This window comes from Panthera tigris, chromosome D1 (genome assembly GCF_018350195.1).
Source record: "Panthera tigris isolate Pti1 chromosome D1, P.tigris_Pti1_mat1.1, whole genome shotgun sequence".
NCBI classification, from domain to species: Eukaryota; Metazoa; Chordata; class Mammalia; order Carnivora; family Felidae; genus Panthera; species Panthera tigris.
This window is the reverse complement of record NC_056669.1, coordinates 77,520,525-77,537,358: the sequence shown is the minus strand read 5'-3', so window position 1 is coordinate 77,537,358 and position 16,834 is coordinate 77,520,525. Positions and strand designations below refer to the sequence as shown.

At 39.0% G+C, this 16,834-nt stretch overlaps 1 protein-coding gene across 2 annotated transcripts; it reads left to right on the top strand.

Annotated features, from left to right (window-relative positions):
* Window positions 1–2,416: 2,416 nt before the first annotated feature.
* Window positions 2,417–12,890, top strand: CCDC179 (coiled-coil domain containing 179). Of its 2 annotated transcripts, none has more exons than XM_042958405.1 (5): window positions 2,417–2,622; window positions 3,630–3,674; window positions 5,164–5,263; window positions 5,732–5,829; window positions 12,686–12,890. In XM_042958405.1, the coding sequence occupies exons 1-5, from the start codon at window positions 2,579–2,581 to the stop codon at window positions 12,771–12,773; spliced, it is 375 nt and encodes a 124-aa protein (XP_042814339.1). In that variant the 5' UTR covers window positions 2,417–2,578; the 3' UTR covers window positions 12,774–12,890. The 2 variants fall into 2 exon arrangements, with proteins under 2 accessions (XP_042814339.1, XP_042814338.1); XM_042958404.1 differs by lacking the exon at window positions 2,417–2,622 and adding an exon at window positions 2,712–2,857 and having other exon boundaries at window positions 5,159–5,263.
* Window positions 12,891–16,834: the final 3,944 nt, after the last annotated feature.

The window sequence follows — 16,834 nt, the reverse complement described above, 5'->3', positions numbered from 1 at the left end:
ACTTTGAGAATTGTAGCTTTATACCGATCAAACATGAACAAACAGGAATACTGACTGTGCTTGCATTTAGTATTCAGGAGTTTTCATAATTTATTTTACAGTTAAATTTTATCCATTTCTGCAAAGGTAATGTTTATGCAAATGTACTGCCTGAACTTGGGAAGTTAATGCTCTTGCCCTTCTGGCTCTTCCTTATACCACACTTTGAGCTTTGTGTCTGGTGCAAGACATTGGCTAACTGTAGTGTAATACAAGTTATCAACCTGGATAATGGGGAGGCTTGAAACCGTTCTCGAAGATGTATAATCCAAGGACTGCAGGTGATCTGGGGCACGATGGTCGCTGTGCCACATTAACCTGTTGTCTTTTGGCTCCAAACCTGCCCTTCCATATCCTACCTTGTAAATAAAGCCTGGGCTGGGACTCTGCATATTTTATTTCTCTTTAGAAATAAAAAGTTGGAGATCTGGCCAGCTGGAGTCCTGGTAGGTTTAGCCAATCAGGGGATGAGGATGCTGGAGGGAAATAGGAAGGTGAGTGGAGTGGAGAAGGATCTCACTTGTGCCTGTTTTCTTGCCCTCAGTTGTCACCCCAGCAGTGACACTTCACCTGGCAGTAGCCTTTGTCTCCAGCAACAGTTGTTTCCAGTTTCTCTCTTTTCTATACAATCAGAGTTGGTCTTACAGCACCTGCCAGATAGTGTCTCCTAAGAGATCTCTGATCCCCAGCTCTGAAGGATCCCCCCGCCAAACCAACATCCAGGGGTACCAGTTCAGCCTGTCGATATTCCCCTCCTCAGAGGTCTGATTCTCAATTTGTGGGCTCCCTCCTCAAAGCCTGTAGAGTCTGACAACCTCAGCCTCTTCGCCAACCTTATCATCATGTAGAGGAGAATGAGTTTATTTTATGAGGCCCATGAGGACAGAACTAGAAATAGTGGATTGAAGTAAGGCTTACAAGAGGTTGAAGGGACTGCACTGAATTCCCTATCCATTAATCACAAGGATTTGCCACGAAATTAACGGAACACGTGTCCTTATTACTACTCCCAACACACTGTTTTACTTTTTTATTGTTGCTAGTTTGTCGACTTTCCTTGAGGGCAGCGAATGAGTTTATTTATCTTTGTATTCCCAGGACCTAGTGAGATCTGTAATAGTAAGTACCCAAAACATATGTTCTTCAGGCAACATGGCATATTAGAAAAATCACAGGATTTCCAATCAGTTTCTGGAGCGTGATCATGAGCAAGATCACACAATTTTTCTAAGTTGTATTCTTCCCAGAGAGGAGAGTTGCAGGAAGGAAGTGGCCAATGGTTTTCAGCACCCTGGGTGAGTAAGATTATTTAATTTTCCCAAGCCTAACCCTTCCAAGAGAAATCTCTGCAGCTTCTAACACGAAGCAAATGTCATGTAACAGAAAATGCCCACTGGATTCAGTAGGAAGATCACCAGAGACCTACTTTGAAACAAGTACCAATGGGGGTTGAAGGTTGCAGTAAGCCAAATATTGCATTAGACGTAAAGAAGAGGAATGGGAATCCGATCTCATCCAGCAGCTTTTAGGATTATTTATTGTAAATAGAGGGGATGGGCAATAGTTACAATTAGCTGTTGTTCAAAGGGCTTTGGTTTATTACCTTAAATAGGGGATGAGTTGAGCATCTTGCATTTAATTGTTTAAAGAAAACAGGCAAGATACAGATGTTAGCAAGGGGAGGGAATAATCTAGAGCAAGGTCTCAGAGGAGGCTTCTAAGAGGAAAATGGCATGGGAACAAAAATGAACAGATTTGTTCGAGACAAAAACAGAAGGGCAACAACTTTTTCAATTTAATGGGGTTATAGGGAAAAAAGAATAATGTGGATACAGACAATGTTATAGACTTACAGGTGGGAAGGAATTGAGGTAGCCCCAGTCTGGGCTTTTAAAAGCAATTGGCGGCCCAGCACCATGATCAAACAGCACAGGTCCCGTTAGCAGACTCTGTGTATTTAAGTCCCAGTGCCTAACCTCGGGCAAGTTGTTTAACCCACTAATGCCTTCTTTTCCCAGATGATAATAACCATGCTCTTGTTCTCTCGGGTTGTTGCAAGAAGTTGATGATTTAATATATATGCACTCATCTAACAGTGCTGAGCATAAGCTCTACTGAAGCTTTAGCCACTCTCGCTGTGTGAAGCAAGAGTTGTCCTACTTCTGCTGAAAGTGTCTGGAGGACAGTGGGCTCAGAGATTTCAACAGAGGAGAGACAGTTTGAAGGAACACTGCCGAGTGAAAAAAAGAAAAAGCAAGGCAAACATAAAAGAGGTGGGAAGCAGTGGAGAAGACCCAGTTTAAGTTGGAGATGATGTCTAGGCAATTGTGACAATTCTCAAATTTCCCCCTCTTTAGCCCGGTGATTGACAGGGATGAGGCAGATAGCTGGATAGACCCAACTGGAAGTCATGACGGGAAAAACAACCAGGAGATGGAACTGAGAACCCGATGACAGGCTGAAGTGAAGGACCATGGAACTAAGTTAGAGGTCCACAGAAAGAGGGCAGAGTTGAGGACTAAACTCTGTTTATTGTATCATGTGCTTGTCTGAGCAAGAGTACTGGCAGAACAGGCAATTGTGGTAAACCCAGCAGCCCTGATCCCACAGTGGCACTGGGGGGTGGGGGGAGGGGGCCGCAGGGGAGGACAAAGAGAATTGTGACGCGGCCGGGCGGGGCTCCGGGGTGTCGCGTGGTGTACCCCTCAGTGACTTGGTCCTGGTCAGGACCAGGGACTTTTGCCGAGCAGGGGATGCTCCAAGGCTCTGCAGCATGTGTCTGTGCTGTAGGGGGGACGAAGCCATCCAAGTGAACCCCGTGAGTTCTCCAAGACCCCAAACCCAACTTGTCTGCCCCTTTCCCGGGCCATGTGCCTGGGACACTTGAGATTACTGATCACTGGCGATTACGGCCAGTGTGGGCGCTTTGGTGCTGGGGGGCTGAGAATCCCGGGTGAGGTAGACAGGCTAGATCCTGAGCCGGTTCCTGAAGGAGGAAAAGCCTCCCTTTGTGCCCACTAGAAACCAGGCACCCTCAGTCGTTTGTCCCGGAGGTGGGATGGGGCTTACAGAAGTGGGGGTGGGGCAGAATATGTTTCTCAATATTCAGATGGGGAGGAGATTGCTTTTGGGTCTTTGGGCTAAACAACTGGAGCAAAATGAGGGGAGCGGAAGGTATTTAAAGCACAATTTAGAAATTAGTGGAAGGTGTGGGAACCCCAGAAAGTAAAGCCAAGCTCCCTGTGTCTCAGAAAACCATACTACTTGCTGGGGTTCCTTCATCATCCTGAGGACCAGCAGAAACATAATTTTCTGATTGCTCATACCTGTCTTTCCTTCCATGATAAATCTCAGTATGCTACGTGGTCTTTGTAATATGATTCAGAGCTGACTCTTTTTTCTCGTGATATTATTGCCATCTTCCACTCTGATTTTCACCTTCATGTTCTTATTCTGATCCTGCCTTTTGCAAATTGAGATAATAAGCATATATTACATAAATAAAAAACAGTAGCATAGGCTTCCCATTATAATAACTGAATAGTTGTTTGCTCATGATTTTTATGGTTTTAATTTTACATATTATATAGGAAGGGCCAAGACAGCCACGCCCTTCAGATGTCACCGCACGGCAGGTAATGTTTAAATAAATAACTCTGGGGACATTTGGGTGGCTCGGTTTGTTGAGTGTCCAGCTTCAGCTCAGGTCATGGTCTCATGGTTCCTGAGCTCGAGCCCCACAGCAGGCTCACTGCTGTCAGTGCAGAGCCCGCTTCAGATCCTCTGTCTCCCTCTCCCTCTGTGCCTTCCCCACTCATGCTGTCACTCTGAAAAATAAAAAAATAAATAATTCTGGGTACTTCAAGATTGTGACTTTATCTTGTTCTTTTACGTGCAGGGGTCTCTAATATGATAGAACTTTTACTAGCTAGATACTTCTGTGTTATCTTTCACGGGACTGTGACTACTATTAGGATGAGTCTTCATGAGAATAACCTAAATGCTTTGTATTCTTGGTTTTTTTAACATAATAGGAATAGAATGGCTGGATAATAGGACAAGACAATTTTTCATTGTTATGAAGTAATACCGCATAGTTTTCAAAGCAATTATACCAATTGCACTCCCACTGGAAGTGGATAAAATTTTTATTATGCATGTACTCTGCATCCTAATACTCTTCCTCATCTTCAAAGTGTTCTAGTTTGATCCCTTAAGGTCTCCGTTACTTAAAGATGGCATAAAATGGGAACATAAAAATTTCTGCTTGGCATATGCAGTGTTTAAAGTAACTAAAGAATGTGCATAAATTTTGTTTTCTTATTTCTATAAAGGAAATTCCTTTGGGGGTTTTAATGACATTATTTTCATTTTATTGTTTTTAAGTTTTTTTTGTTTGTTTGTTTTGAGAGAAAGAGAGAGACAGACAGAAGCAGAGAGAGAGGGTGAGAGAGAATCCTAAGAGTTGGGCACTTAACCCAACTGACTGAACCAACCTGACTGAACCAGCCCCATGCCCCAAATGAATATCACTTCAAAATAAAACACACACACACACACACACACACACACACACACACACACACACACACATATATATATATATATATATGAGTCTGCGGTCCCATAGTTGGTGAAATGGGAATCGAGAGTAAATAGTCTCGGGCCCCTGGGTGACTCAGTCGGTGAGCACTCGACTCTTGATTTCGGTTCAGGTCATGATCTCACAGTTTGTGAGAGAGAGCTCCACGTGAGGCTCCATGCTGACAGAGCAAGGCCTGCTTGGGATTCTCTCTCTCTCTCTCTCTCTCTCTCTCGCTCTCTTTCTCTCTCTGCCCCTCCTCCATTCTTCCTCTCAAAATAAATAAACTTAAAAAAGAGAGAGAGAAAGAGAGAGAGAGAGACGAAACAGACTCATTTGAAAACTCTAGGGATGCTCTAGGGTGTTTTCTTCATCTAGGAACCACACATTTGAAAAAGGATTTTTTTTTCCTACTTTTACATAGCTATGTACTGGTTGTATTTATATTTTTTACTGACATTAAAAATATACAATCAGCATGTTAACTTTTTTTATAAAAAGTATTATTTGTTTTCCTTCCTTTTAATTTTCCAAAAGTTCAGAGATAAACGTATTGAGAATATGCAAAACCTAAGGAAACAGAAGAGGAAACTTAGTAAACGGTTTACAAGACCTGCTCCTATTCCAGAACCAGGACTCCTAGTAAGTACAACATAGAGACGTCACTGAAATCAACAGCTCCTTAAATGCAAAACACATCCTTATTTTTAATTTATGCAGTACTCTAAATTTTGGGTTTCCCCTTTCCTTTGAGAAATGTGTAATAGTAGTCTGGGAAGTCACCTTAAAACTCCTCTAATCAAATTCTCATCTATTATTTAAATCTCTCTCTCTCTCTCTTTGGCTGGGTAAAGTGTACTTTATTGATGGTACATGACAAGGTAGGGTTCTTTGAGCCCCTCTCCTTCTTCAGGGGCTCTATGATGGATTTCAGCCCAGGAGATTTTCAGTGTGTTGGTAGATGAGTTGGGGCAAGGACTCCCTGGCAGCTGAGGGCTTCTCTCTTCCTCTTGTCCTCTCCCTGGGTCTGGGGGTTCTCATTCTTTGGAGGACATGTGGACCATAAGGTCTACCACCCAGATGCTGTAGCTGAATTCATTGTTGTACCAGGAAATGAGCTTGACAACGTGGTCCCTGAGAGCAATGCCAGCCCCAGCATCAAAGGTGGAAGAGTGGCTGTCACTATTAAAGTTGCAGGAGACAACCAGGTCAGTGTAGCCCACCTTCTTGATGTCATCATATTTGACAGCTTTCCCCAGGAAGATCAGATTCATGACAGACACACTGGGGGTGTGGACATGGATCATGCCAGTGACCTTCCCATTCAGCTCAAGGATGACCTTGTACACAGTCTTGGTGATGCCAATAGAAGCTCCTCAGCCATCATGCCACAGCTTCCCAGAGGTCCAAGGTCTTTTGGATGGCAGTTATGGCATGGACTGTGGTCATAAGTCCCTCCATGACATGAAAGTTGTCATGGATGACATTGGCCCAAGGGGCCCAGCAGCTGGTGATGCAGGAGGCATTGCCAATAACCTTGAAGGAGTTGTCATACTTCTCATGGTTCACACCCATCATAAACATGGAGGCATTAGCAGAAGAGACAGATATGATGACCTTCTTGTCTCCACCCTTCAAGCACGCCCCAGCCTTCTCCATGGTAGTGAAGACACCAGTGAACTCCACAACATATTCAGCAAAAGCATCACCCCATTTGATGTTGGTGGGATCTTGCTCCTGCAAGATGGAGATGGGCTTTCCATCAATAACACATTTCAGTTCTCAGCCTTGACTGTGCCATTGCATTTGCCAGGGTAGAATCATCATACTGGAACATGTAGAACATGTAGTTGAGATCAATGAAACAGTAATAGATGGTGATGATATCTGGTTTTTCAGAGTTAAAAGCAGCGCTGATGACCAGGAACCCATTATGTCCAAATACATTTATTTTAACCTTAACCATTATATCTCAGGGACCTAGCTGGCACTTCACAAAAAGAAGTGGCTCTCTGTCCAATGGAGAGAAGTAGAGAGCCTATTTAAATCTCCTTTGCAGATTGTTTCCTGGAGATGATGGGGTTTACTGAAAAGACTAAAATCTTATATACCACATCACTCTGGTTTTCAGTTTTTGCTTTACCATATATGACCTTGACTTCCCCAAATCATTACTTAAATCTTTTGGATTGTATTATTTAGAAAATAAATTACAAAAACTCCTGCCAAATAGTTATTCAGCCTAGGCTTGATCACTTGCAACATCAGAACAATCTACACCAATTACAGCTTATTCCATTTTTGCATATATTTGATGTGGATTTACTTATTTATTTACTCACTTACTTATTTACTTATTTACTTACTTATTTATATATTTTTTTAGTTTTTTTTTTAAGTTTATTTTACTTATTTTGAGAAAGAGAGAGAGCATGGGAGGGGCAGACAGAGAGGGAGAGAGAGAGAATTCCAAGTAGGCTCCACACTGTCAGCGTGGAGCCTGGTGTGGAGCGCAAACTCACAAGATCATGACCTGAGCTGAAATCAAGAGTTGGATGCTTGGGCGCCTGGGTGGCTCAGTCGGTTAAGCATCCGACTTCAGCTCAGGTCACGATCTCATGGTCCGTGAGTTCGAGCCCCACGTCGGGCTCTGGGCTGATGGCTCGGAGCCTGGAGCCTGCTTCTGATTCTGTGTCTCCCTCTCTCTCTGCCCCTCCCCCGTTCATGCTCTGTCTCTCTCTGTCCCAAAAATAAATAAACGTTAAAAAAAAAATTAAAAAAAAAAAAAAAAAAAAGAGTTGGATGCTTAACTGACTGAGCCCCTATTGTTGACAAGAATTCAAAAGTGCTTCCACATAACATGTCATAATGCCTCCATGAGCCTTTTACATGTAGTATTAATTATATTTCTTGTACCCAGACATGAATCCAATTGCCCTCCATTTTAAAGCCCTTCAGATACTTGAAGACAACTGTTACCTTCCTTCATATTTATGGTTTTTTTCAGGGTGAAAATCCCCATTTTCCTCATACATTCCTCTTCCAACTTAGTAGTGAGCCCTGGCCTTATTCAGGCAATCTCCAGGATTAGGATTATATTATATTTTATTACAGAAAAATTTGGGAAAAATTTTATTTCCAATAATTATGATTTTTTTCCTGTTGGTTTTCTTTTTGAAAGAAAATATTTTATAAGCACAACTAATGAATAATTATGTAAAATAGGAATTGCTAACTTTAGCTCTTTATAACAGAAACTCAACTTCAGTGGTTTAATCATATAAGAGTATATGTTGTCTCCAAAGAAGAACTCCTGACCTAGGCAGTCTACAACTGACATGTTGGCTCCAAAAATCACCAAAGAAGTCCCAGGTTCCCTCTGTCTTTATGATCCTTCAAACTTCTCATATGATTTTTATTCTCATGGTCTCAAAAAGGCTTCCACAATGGTAGACACAGTGTCTACATTCCAAGAGAAAAAATTATAGGACAGAGGACAAAAAGCTCATACCAGCAGTTGAGTCAACTATAATAAATTTTATCAATAAAATTAAATTACTAAATTCTAAAATAGAAAGCACCAGGCCGAGATAGGTTCCCTGGTGAACTCTACCAGACATTTAAAAGGGAAATTACACGAGTTCTCTACAATCTCTTGCAGAAAACAGAAGCACAGAGAAAACTTCCTCACTTATTATGTGAGGCCAGCATTACTTACTCTAATACCTAAACCAAAGACATTATAAGAAAAGAAATGACAGACTACTGTCTCTCAAAGCACAGATACACAAATCTTCAATAAAATATTAAAACTTATATATATTGTTGGATTTAATTTGTTTTTATAGTTTTTAATTGTCCCACAGTTCTTAGGTATTCTATTCCCTTTTTTTCCCTCTCATCCTTTTTTCTTTTTTCTTCTTAGTTTGGATAGGTTTTTTTGACATAGTGTCAAGCTCCAATTCTTTTCTCTACTGTGTCAGTCTACTGATGAGAGCCCATCAATGGCATTCTTAATGTATGCCAATGTTTTAGATTTATAGCATTTGCTTTTAATTCTCTCTCAGAATTATCTTTTTTTTTCCTGACATTACTCATCTGTTTTTGCATCTTGTCCATTTTGCCAGTAGAGTCCTTAGTGTATTGATCATTTTTATTTCATTTTTAAATTCTTTTTAATGTTTATTTTTGAGAGACAGCAAGTGGAGGAGGGGAAGAGAGAAGGGGAGGGACAGAGGATCCCAAGCAGGCTACGCTGTTACAGAGCCCGATGTGGGCTCACATGAACTGTGAGATCATGACTTAAGCTGAAATCAAGAGTTGGATGCTTAACTGAGCCACTCAGGCACCCCTGGTCATAAGTATTTTAAATTCCCAACCTGATCATTCCAAAATCTCTACCATATCTGAGTCTGGATCTGATGCTTGCTTTATCTCTTCAGGCTGTTTTTTGTTTGTTTTTGTTTTTACTTTTTAGCATGTCTTATATTTTGTTGTTGTTGTTAAGGGCCAGACATGATACACTGAGTAAGCTAGAAACTGAGATAGACAAACCTTTAGTGTGAGATTTTGTGTTTATCTGGCTAGGATTTAGGCTATGTTTTCTGTTTGCTGTACCTGTAGTGTCAGAGGTGAAAATTTACTCTGGTGTCCTTATTTTTGTGCCTCCTCTTGTATTTGAGTTCCCCTGGAGACTCTTTCTAAGCAGGAACTGAGGCTTGCAGCATACGTTGGACTTTTCTGATACTGTATAGGAGCCTTACTAATGTGGTGGTAAACTGTGGGGGAAAGAGAAGCCTATTATGGCCTATGATTAGGTCTCAGGCTTTTAGTGAGTCTGTGCCCTTAGAACTATTGAGCTACATTTACCCTTAAGTGAAACAGGGAGTCTATAGGGAACTGGAGTTGGGTATTTCTCTCTGCCATGTAGAAGAGTCTGGATTCAGCTATTCCCCTTCCCCAGGTCAGTGAGGGTTTAATAAAGCCCAACTTGTTTAGGTTCTGATAAAATAGTTTCCCTTGAGGGCCCTATTAAGGAGAAGAGAGAGCCCTGGAGAATTTCAAAATAGTTGCTTTTCCCCTCCTACTGCTGGATGCGAAAGGAGGTTTTCCCCTGATTATCACAGTAAGACCTGGTGGGGCTCCTGGAGGTAAAACTCAAGGAAATATGGGGGCCTCCCTAAGACTGGCCCCCCACCCTGAGTTTTTAACTTTGAAGCTTATCCATACTGAGGTGCAGCAATTCGTCCATTAAAGTTTGAGTGTTCCTATTGGGACAGTGTTGGCTCCAGGAGCATCATTGGTCTCTCCAGGTTCCAGGACAGCAGTGTGTCCCATGACCTCAATTCTCTGATGGATGTAGAAGAGTTGTTGATTTTTAGTTGGTTCAACTTTTTTCTAATGAGGATGGGACTGATGATTTCCAAGTTCTTTTACACGTCAGTCTGGAAACCCCCACTTATATTTCTTTTGTCCAAATGGAGTCACTGGCCACCCCTAGCTGCAAGTATGTTTAGAGTGGTGAAAAATTCAACTGGCTTCTTTGCTGCTCTGAAGAGAATCAAGACTCCATTAGTGTGGAGGAAAGTGCCTTCCTTTTTCAGGCTGTGATGGTCTTCGTTCTAAAATTCACCCTCCTCTTTAGTTTTGGACTAACTACAAATTATTAGTAACAGTTTAACCCTTCAGCATCCCCCACCCCTTGATTTGTCTTTGCATAGTCAAAGGAGCTTTCGATTGCCACCTACAAATCCAGGATCCTCAACCTTACAGAGTTACTGCACTGTCTTAAATATCCACACAGCTCTTTCCTTGCTGATAGGCTAGTGTTTGTAATACCGCCACATAATCATGGCCTCTTAGATATGCATTGAAATATGCTCGCACAACGTATTTTACATCGGTACAGTTATGCCTTGGGAAAGTATAATAATAAGGGATATGAGGGAGAAGGCAGCAGTGACTCTTGCAACCACCTTTCTAGAGGGTATGGCAATTGTCACAACTTCTGAGCCTTTTAACTTTTAATTTATGGACACACATTAGTTTGGTTAATTTTTCCAACCTCATTGCCAGTTCAGGTATCTCCTGCCAGGAATCTTCTCTCCTTGTGACTTGCCACTCAACAACACACCGTTTAGGATTTCTCCATTAAAAAACTCCTTTTTTTTTTCCTTGAGCTGACAGATTTTTTTTTTATAGAAGCATCTAAAAGATTGTTCTATATCAATTATCCAACCAACTTACTTGAGCTTTCAGAGACAACTAAAATGTCTCCAAGTAAATGAAAATATAGAATATAAAATGTATGACATATGAGAAGCCTGAGTTCAATCTAGTACTTATTCTCCTTACTACAAGGATTCTGGAATTGTCTTCAAAGAATCTAGATATTTTCCTTTGGCAGTATTAGGTAGTCGTGAGAGCTCTTATATCCTGTGAGAGAGAAAATGCACCCTTCTACGAAGAAAGAACATCAGGGGCCTCAAAGCCCCAAAGTACATCCTAGGCTAAAGGGCCTCTCCCCACTCCCCCCAGGGTAATAATAGCAGGGAGGTACCGTGAAAACCCTGTTCTAGTGTTTCTTCTGTATGTTGACCAAGAGGTTTACTGTATCATATTAAGGCTTGAACTCTCAGTGCTTCTCCAATGTGGTCAGGCCCAATTTTGTCTGATTTGGTTTGGTTTCGTCTAATTTCCAAATCATTGTGGACACGTGATCATTTTGTAACACATGGTCAAAATGTCACAGCATTTTCAAATTGTTTCAAGTGAACGTAAATGTTTACTCTCAATTTGTCTAACCGATCTTGTTGCAAAGCTGTAATGACGATAAGCACGCAAACCAGACCACACAGGGTAACACGGCATTCAACTGTACTGATCCTTGCACTTCTTCTCTTACATCTTCTGCAAATTGCCGGGTTATCAACAGCATCCCTACTAATACCCTCTCCTCTTTTTCTTTATTCTTTTTTTTTTTTTAATTTTTTTTTTCAACGTTTTTTTAATTTATTTTTGGGACAGAGAGAGACAGAGCATGAACGGGGGAGGGGCAGAGAGAGAGGGAGACACAGAATCGGAAACAGGCTCCAGGCTCCGAGCCATCAGGCCAGAGCCTGACGCGGGGCTCGAACTCACGGACCGCGAGATCGTGACCTGGCTGAAGTCGGACGCCTAACCGACTGCGCCACCCAGGCGCCCCATCTTTTTCTTTATTCTTAAATTGACCTTTGGCTTCAGGAAAATATATAACAACAGTATTTGTACAACTTAAATGGTTTGGGATGAAAATAAAAACCTGAGTCCATACAGGTAAGTATTTTCAACATATGGGGTGTGCCCAGGCGAACAGAGGATATGCCTGATAAGGCTAGAGCACCTAGATGTAAAAAGTTTGAAAGGTGTTTTTGTTTTGGTTTTTGTCTGTCTAAAGTCTCTATAACAAAATTGTCTCTTAATTATATCATGACTAATCATAATCATGGATATTAAAATAATCCTGAAATAGTATTTGATGGTTAAATTCCTGCCAATACTGGTATATGAACTCTTTCTATTTTCACTTATTTGTCCCTGGTGTTCACTTTAAGTCATTTCAAGACTTAAAACACTCTCAACAGATACCTATAATATGCTTTCGCAACCACAAGCCATAAGACTGGAAAAGAAAAAAGAAAACCCCTATGCTTAACATCTCCATCATAGCCATTATGTTTAGAAACGACTTTAACCCTTCCTCCAAACTGTTATTTTTCATTTCTACAAATTCTTCCTGCTTATAGTGTTTGTTACCTGACTCATAGGGGAAAAAAATCTTTATATCATATTCATTCCCTGTAATGAGTTATTTGATAATAGTGCCTTTCATATTTGGTTATTATCTGAATGTGACATTGCTATAATTTAGAATAGCATTTCCAGTTCTTTATAAAATTCTTTTTGTATAAGAAAGTATACTCCCTCTCGAGGCCTTTCCCAAATAATTTATAGCTTTATATAAAATTTTCTTTGTATACATTTTAATTGAATCTATTTTTCTTTATGTATTTTAATTTCTTCTAGTGGTCATAAAGCTGGAATCTGTACAGAAGAAATCATGCCAGACCATAACATGCAGATTTATAACATCAAGTGGCATCTCATAATTTGACTTCATTTGAAAAATAAAGGCAATACTCTGTCATTTCAGCAAAATAAATGCAGTGCAACCATGTAACATCTAAACCACAGGGTCTAGAATTTTATTAAATACCATAATTCATTATCACCTTTTTTTTCCTGTGGTAAATTTGGGATTTTCTGCTTTTTCAACGAATAATAAAATATACAGGTCCTTAAAAATTATATACTCCTGTTTAAATTTTTGCATGGAAATATATCACCTATCTAAAGATATAGAATTATGCTTTAACAAAGGGGGAAAAGATATTTTCTCTGCTGTATATTTATAACGACTTGTGTTTAAATAAAATGTTTAAAATCTTTACACAGTCCCTAAGTTTATTTATTTTGAGAAAGAGAGAGTAGAGAAGGGGTAGAGAGAGGAGAGAGAGGCTCCCAACCAGACTCCACACTGCAAGGGCAGATCCCAATGTGGGGCCTGAACCCATGAACTGTGAGATCATGACCTGAGCTGAAATCAAGAGTTGGATGCTTAACTGACTGAGCCACTCAGACTCCCCAGAAAGAGTTTTAATATAACTAAAGCCTATACTATATCTCCATACTGCAAGTGAGCTATCATGTGATTAAAATTTTCATTTAAGGTAAAATTTAAATACTGAATTAAATTTTACTTTTATGTATAAATAATAATCACATCTATCTTTGTAAAATGCTGTCTTAATTCCATAAGTAATTTCTAACATGCAAATAGAATTACCACAATTATTTTATAAACAAAGTACTGACTGCTGAATTAATAAAAACATTATATTTGATAACTGATTTGTAGTTTCCAAAATAAAATTTAAAGTAAAGTACAGGGATGGGTCACCTGGGTGGCTCAGTCAGTTGAGCGTCCGACCTCGGCTCAGGTCATGATCTCGCAGTTCAAAGGTTCCAGCCCTACATCGGGCTCTGTGCTGACAGCTCAGAGTCTGGAGCTTGCTTCAGATTCCATGTGTGTGTGTGTGTCTCTCTCTCTCAAAAATAAATAAACATTTTAAAAAATAAATAAATAAAGTACAGGGGATTCTTATTCTGGGTTAAAGGAAGTTATCGGAATTATGCTTTCACAGTAACAACTAGAAAACAGGACAAAATACTAAAAACAAAATTTCAGAAATTAGGCAAAAGTCAAAAAGGGCTGTGATCTCTAAGAGAGCGGAAACAAAATGAATCCCATTTACTGCCTGGAGAAGTGTTCCAGATCTTGATGCAGAGAAGAGGACCATAAGCAGAGCACAGTAGTTTTCCTGAGGTAAAGATGAACTCTGAGGAACAAAGATAAGAATTCAGGAATCTTGGGGTAACTGGAAGTTGTAGGGCCAAATTCCAGAAAGTAAGGAACTACTCAAAGTACTTTGTAGATCTGCAATGGCTTGTATTGAGTCTTTGTTGAATGCTAAACTGCATATGCATACGGTGAAACTCAAAAAGGTCATACCTGTTTACTCTCTGTCTACTATCAGTGTCCAATGTCTATTATCCAATCAAAATTTCTAGGCATGCCAAGAAACAGGAAATTGTAACACATAATCAAAAGGAAATCAGGCCATTGGAAACAGACACAAAATGAAAAGAGATGACAGAATTAGAAGAATTAAACATCTATTATAAATATGTTGGCTGTGCTCAGCAATTTAAAGAAAAACATGAATATAACAAGAATGAAATGAAAGGTATCATATTATATTATATTTTACTATTTTATTTTATTTTATTGAGAGAAAGACATAGCACAAGCAGGGGAAGAGCAGAGACAGAGGGAGACACAGAATCTGAAGCAGACTCCAGGCTCCAAGCTCTCAGCATGGAGCCCAACACGGGGCTTGAACTCACAAATGGTGAGATCATGACCCAAGCCAAAGTCAGATGCCCAAATGACTGACCCACCCAGGCGCTCCAAATGAAAGATATTATAAAGAACTAAATAGAACTTTTATAACTGAGAAATATCTGAAATTTTAAAATTCACTGAGTGATATTAACAGTATATTAGATGTAAAAAAGAAGTCACTGAAATTGAAGATATAGCAGATATAGCAATAGCATAGTTCAAACTGAAGTAAAGGAAAAAAAAAAAAACTAGGAAAATGATTAGCTCCTTGTTGAACTTTGAGACAATTTCAAGTGGTCTAACTGGGAAGGTCTGAATGCGGGATGATGGGAGTGAAAAAATTCCCAAAAAGTTTCCAAATTTGATGAAAATGAATTTCATGGACCCAAAAAGTTTCATAAAAACCAAGTAAGATAAAAACCAAGAATTACCAAATTACCTGATATAATCAAACTGCTGAAAAGCATTGAAAAGGGAAAGGAAAGCATCAGGTGGGACTGGGGCACATTAAATATGGAGAAACAAGTTTAAGAAAACCACAAACCTAATTAGAAACCAGGTAAATCAGAAGGACATCTTTAAAGGAAAAAAAAAAAAGTCAACTTCAAGTTTTATATGGAACAAAAATATCCTTTAAAACTGAAAGCAAAAGTACAGAATATTTTCTCCAGAAAAGAAGAGCCAAAAAAAAAAAAAAAATTATTACCCACAGATGCAGGAGACAGTTCTTTTTGGTAGAAGAAAAATTATATCAGATAAATTTTTGGATCTTCACAAAACAATGAAGAGCTCTGGGAATGATACATACATGAGTAAGCATAAGAGAAATTTATTCTAATTTTTAATTAAAAAATAATTGTTTTAAGCAAAATTAATGTATTGTGATATTAATAACATGCAGGGATAAGATGTATGACAATAACAAAGGGTGGGAGAGGATTAATGGAAGTACAATTCAATGAAAGCTTCTTATATTTTACATAAATAAGTACATTGTTTGAAGGGAGACTCAGATGTGTTAAGGAAATGTAAATACTAGAGAAACTACACACACACAAAGACATATAGCCATTAGTGAAGATAAAAATGGAATGCTGAAAATCCATCCAAAGAAGATAGAAAAATAAGCAAAAAAGAAAAAAAGATCAGATTTGAAAATAAAGAAAACAAATGGCAAGATTATCAATCCCAAATTGATTATTAGCTACATTAAATGTAAATGGTCTAAGCATTCCAACTAAAAGAAAGTAGCAAGAACTGTGAAGGATTTGAGACTTTATTTTCATAAGATAAGAGGTCAGACTGTCATACCTTCAAAGATGTTGGCAGAAAACAAAGGACTTTGTTACCTCAAGTACATGCTTACATTGGTTTCCCTTGGTAAGAGGTATGCCCAGGTGAATGCTGTGCACACAGCAGGTTTGTGTCACAGCTAAAGTAACCCCAATCTTATATAAAGAGTTACTAGCAAATCTATCCAACTTTTGTTCTGGAGGGAGACATCATCTCTATTATATCAGAAAGTAAACAAATCTGCTCTACAGGAGACTATATCTTCCAAGTTTGCTTACTATACAAACATCCTTGAAAAGTTAGTCTAGAACAAATTATATTAAAATCTTTGCTTAGAAAACAGATACATGAAAGACCCATGGAGAATTTTCTTCCAATAGACAGAGATTGTCAATCTGAGTTTTTAAAATGCAAGAACAACTACAAACTATTAGAAACACACTGTGTATATAAATATTAATAATTTTAAAAATTAAACATATACAATGAAAACAAAAATCTTAAGAAAACTCGAATGACTATATTAACATAAATTGGTTGTCAGAACAAATAATATTATCAGTGCATAGATGAACATTTTATAATGATAAAACGTTCACACAAAGATATAATCATCATAAACATATGCACCCAATATCAGAGCATCAAAATATATTAAGCAAAAACTGGAAGAATTCAAAGAATAGACAAATCCACAATTATAACTGAAATAGAAACATTCATCACTTAGGCAAATGATGTGACAAATAGAAAATCAGCAAAGACATAGAAGACTTAAATCACACTACCAGCCAATAATCTTACTGATATTCATAGAATATTCCACAAACATAAACAGAACACATATTCTTTCAAGTACACCACAGAACACTAAAATAGACCATCTGCTGGGCCATAAAGTAACTCTTAGTGGATTT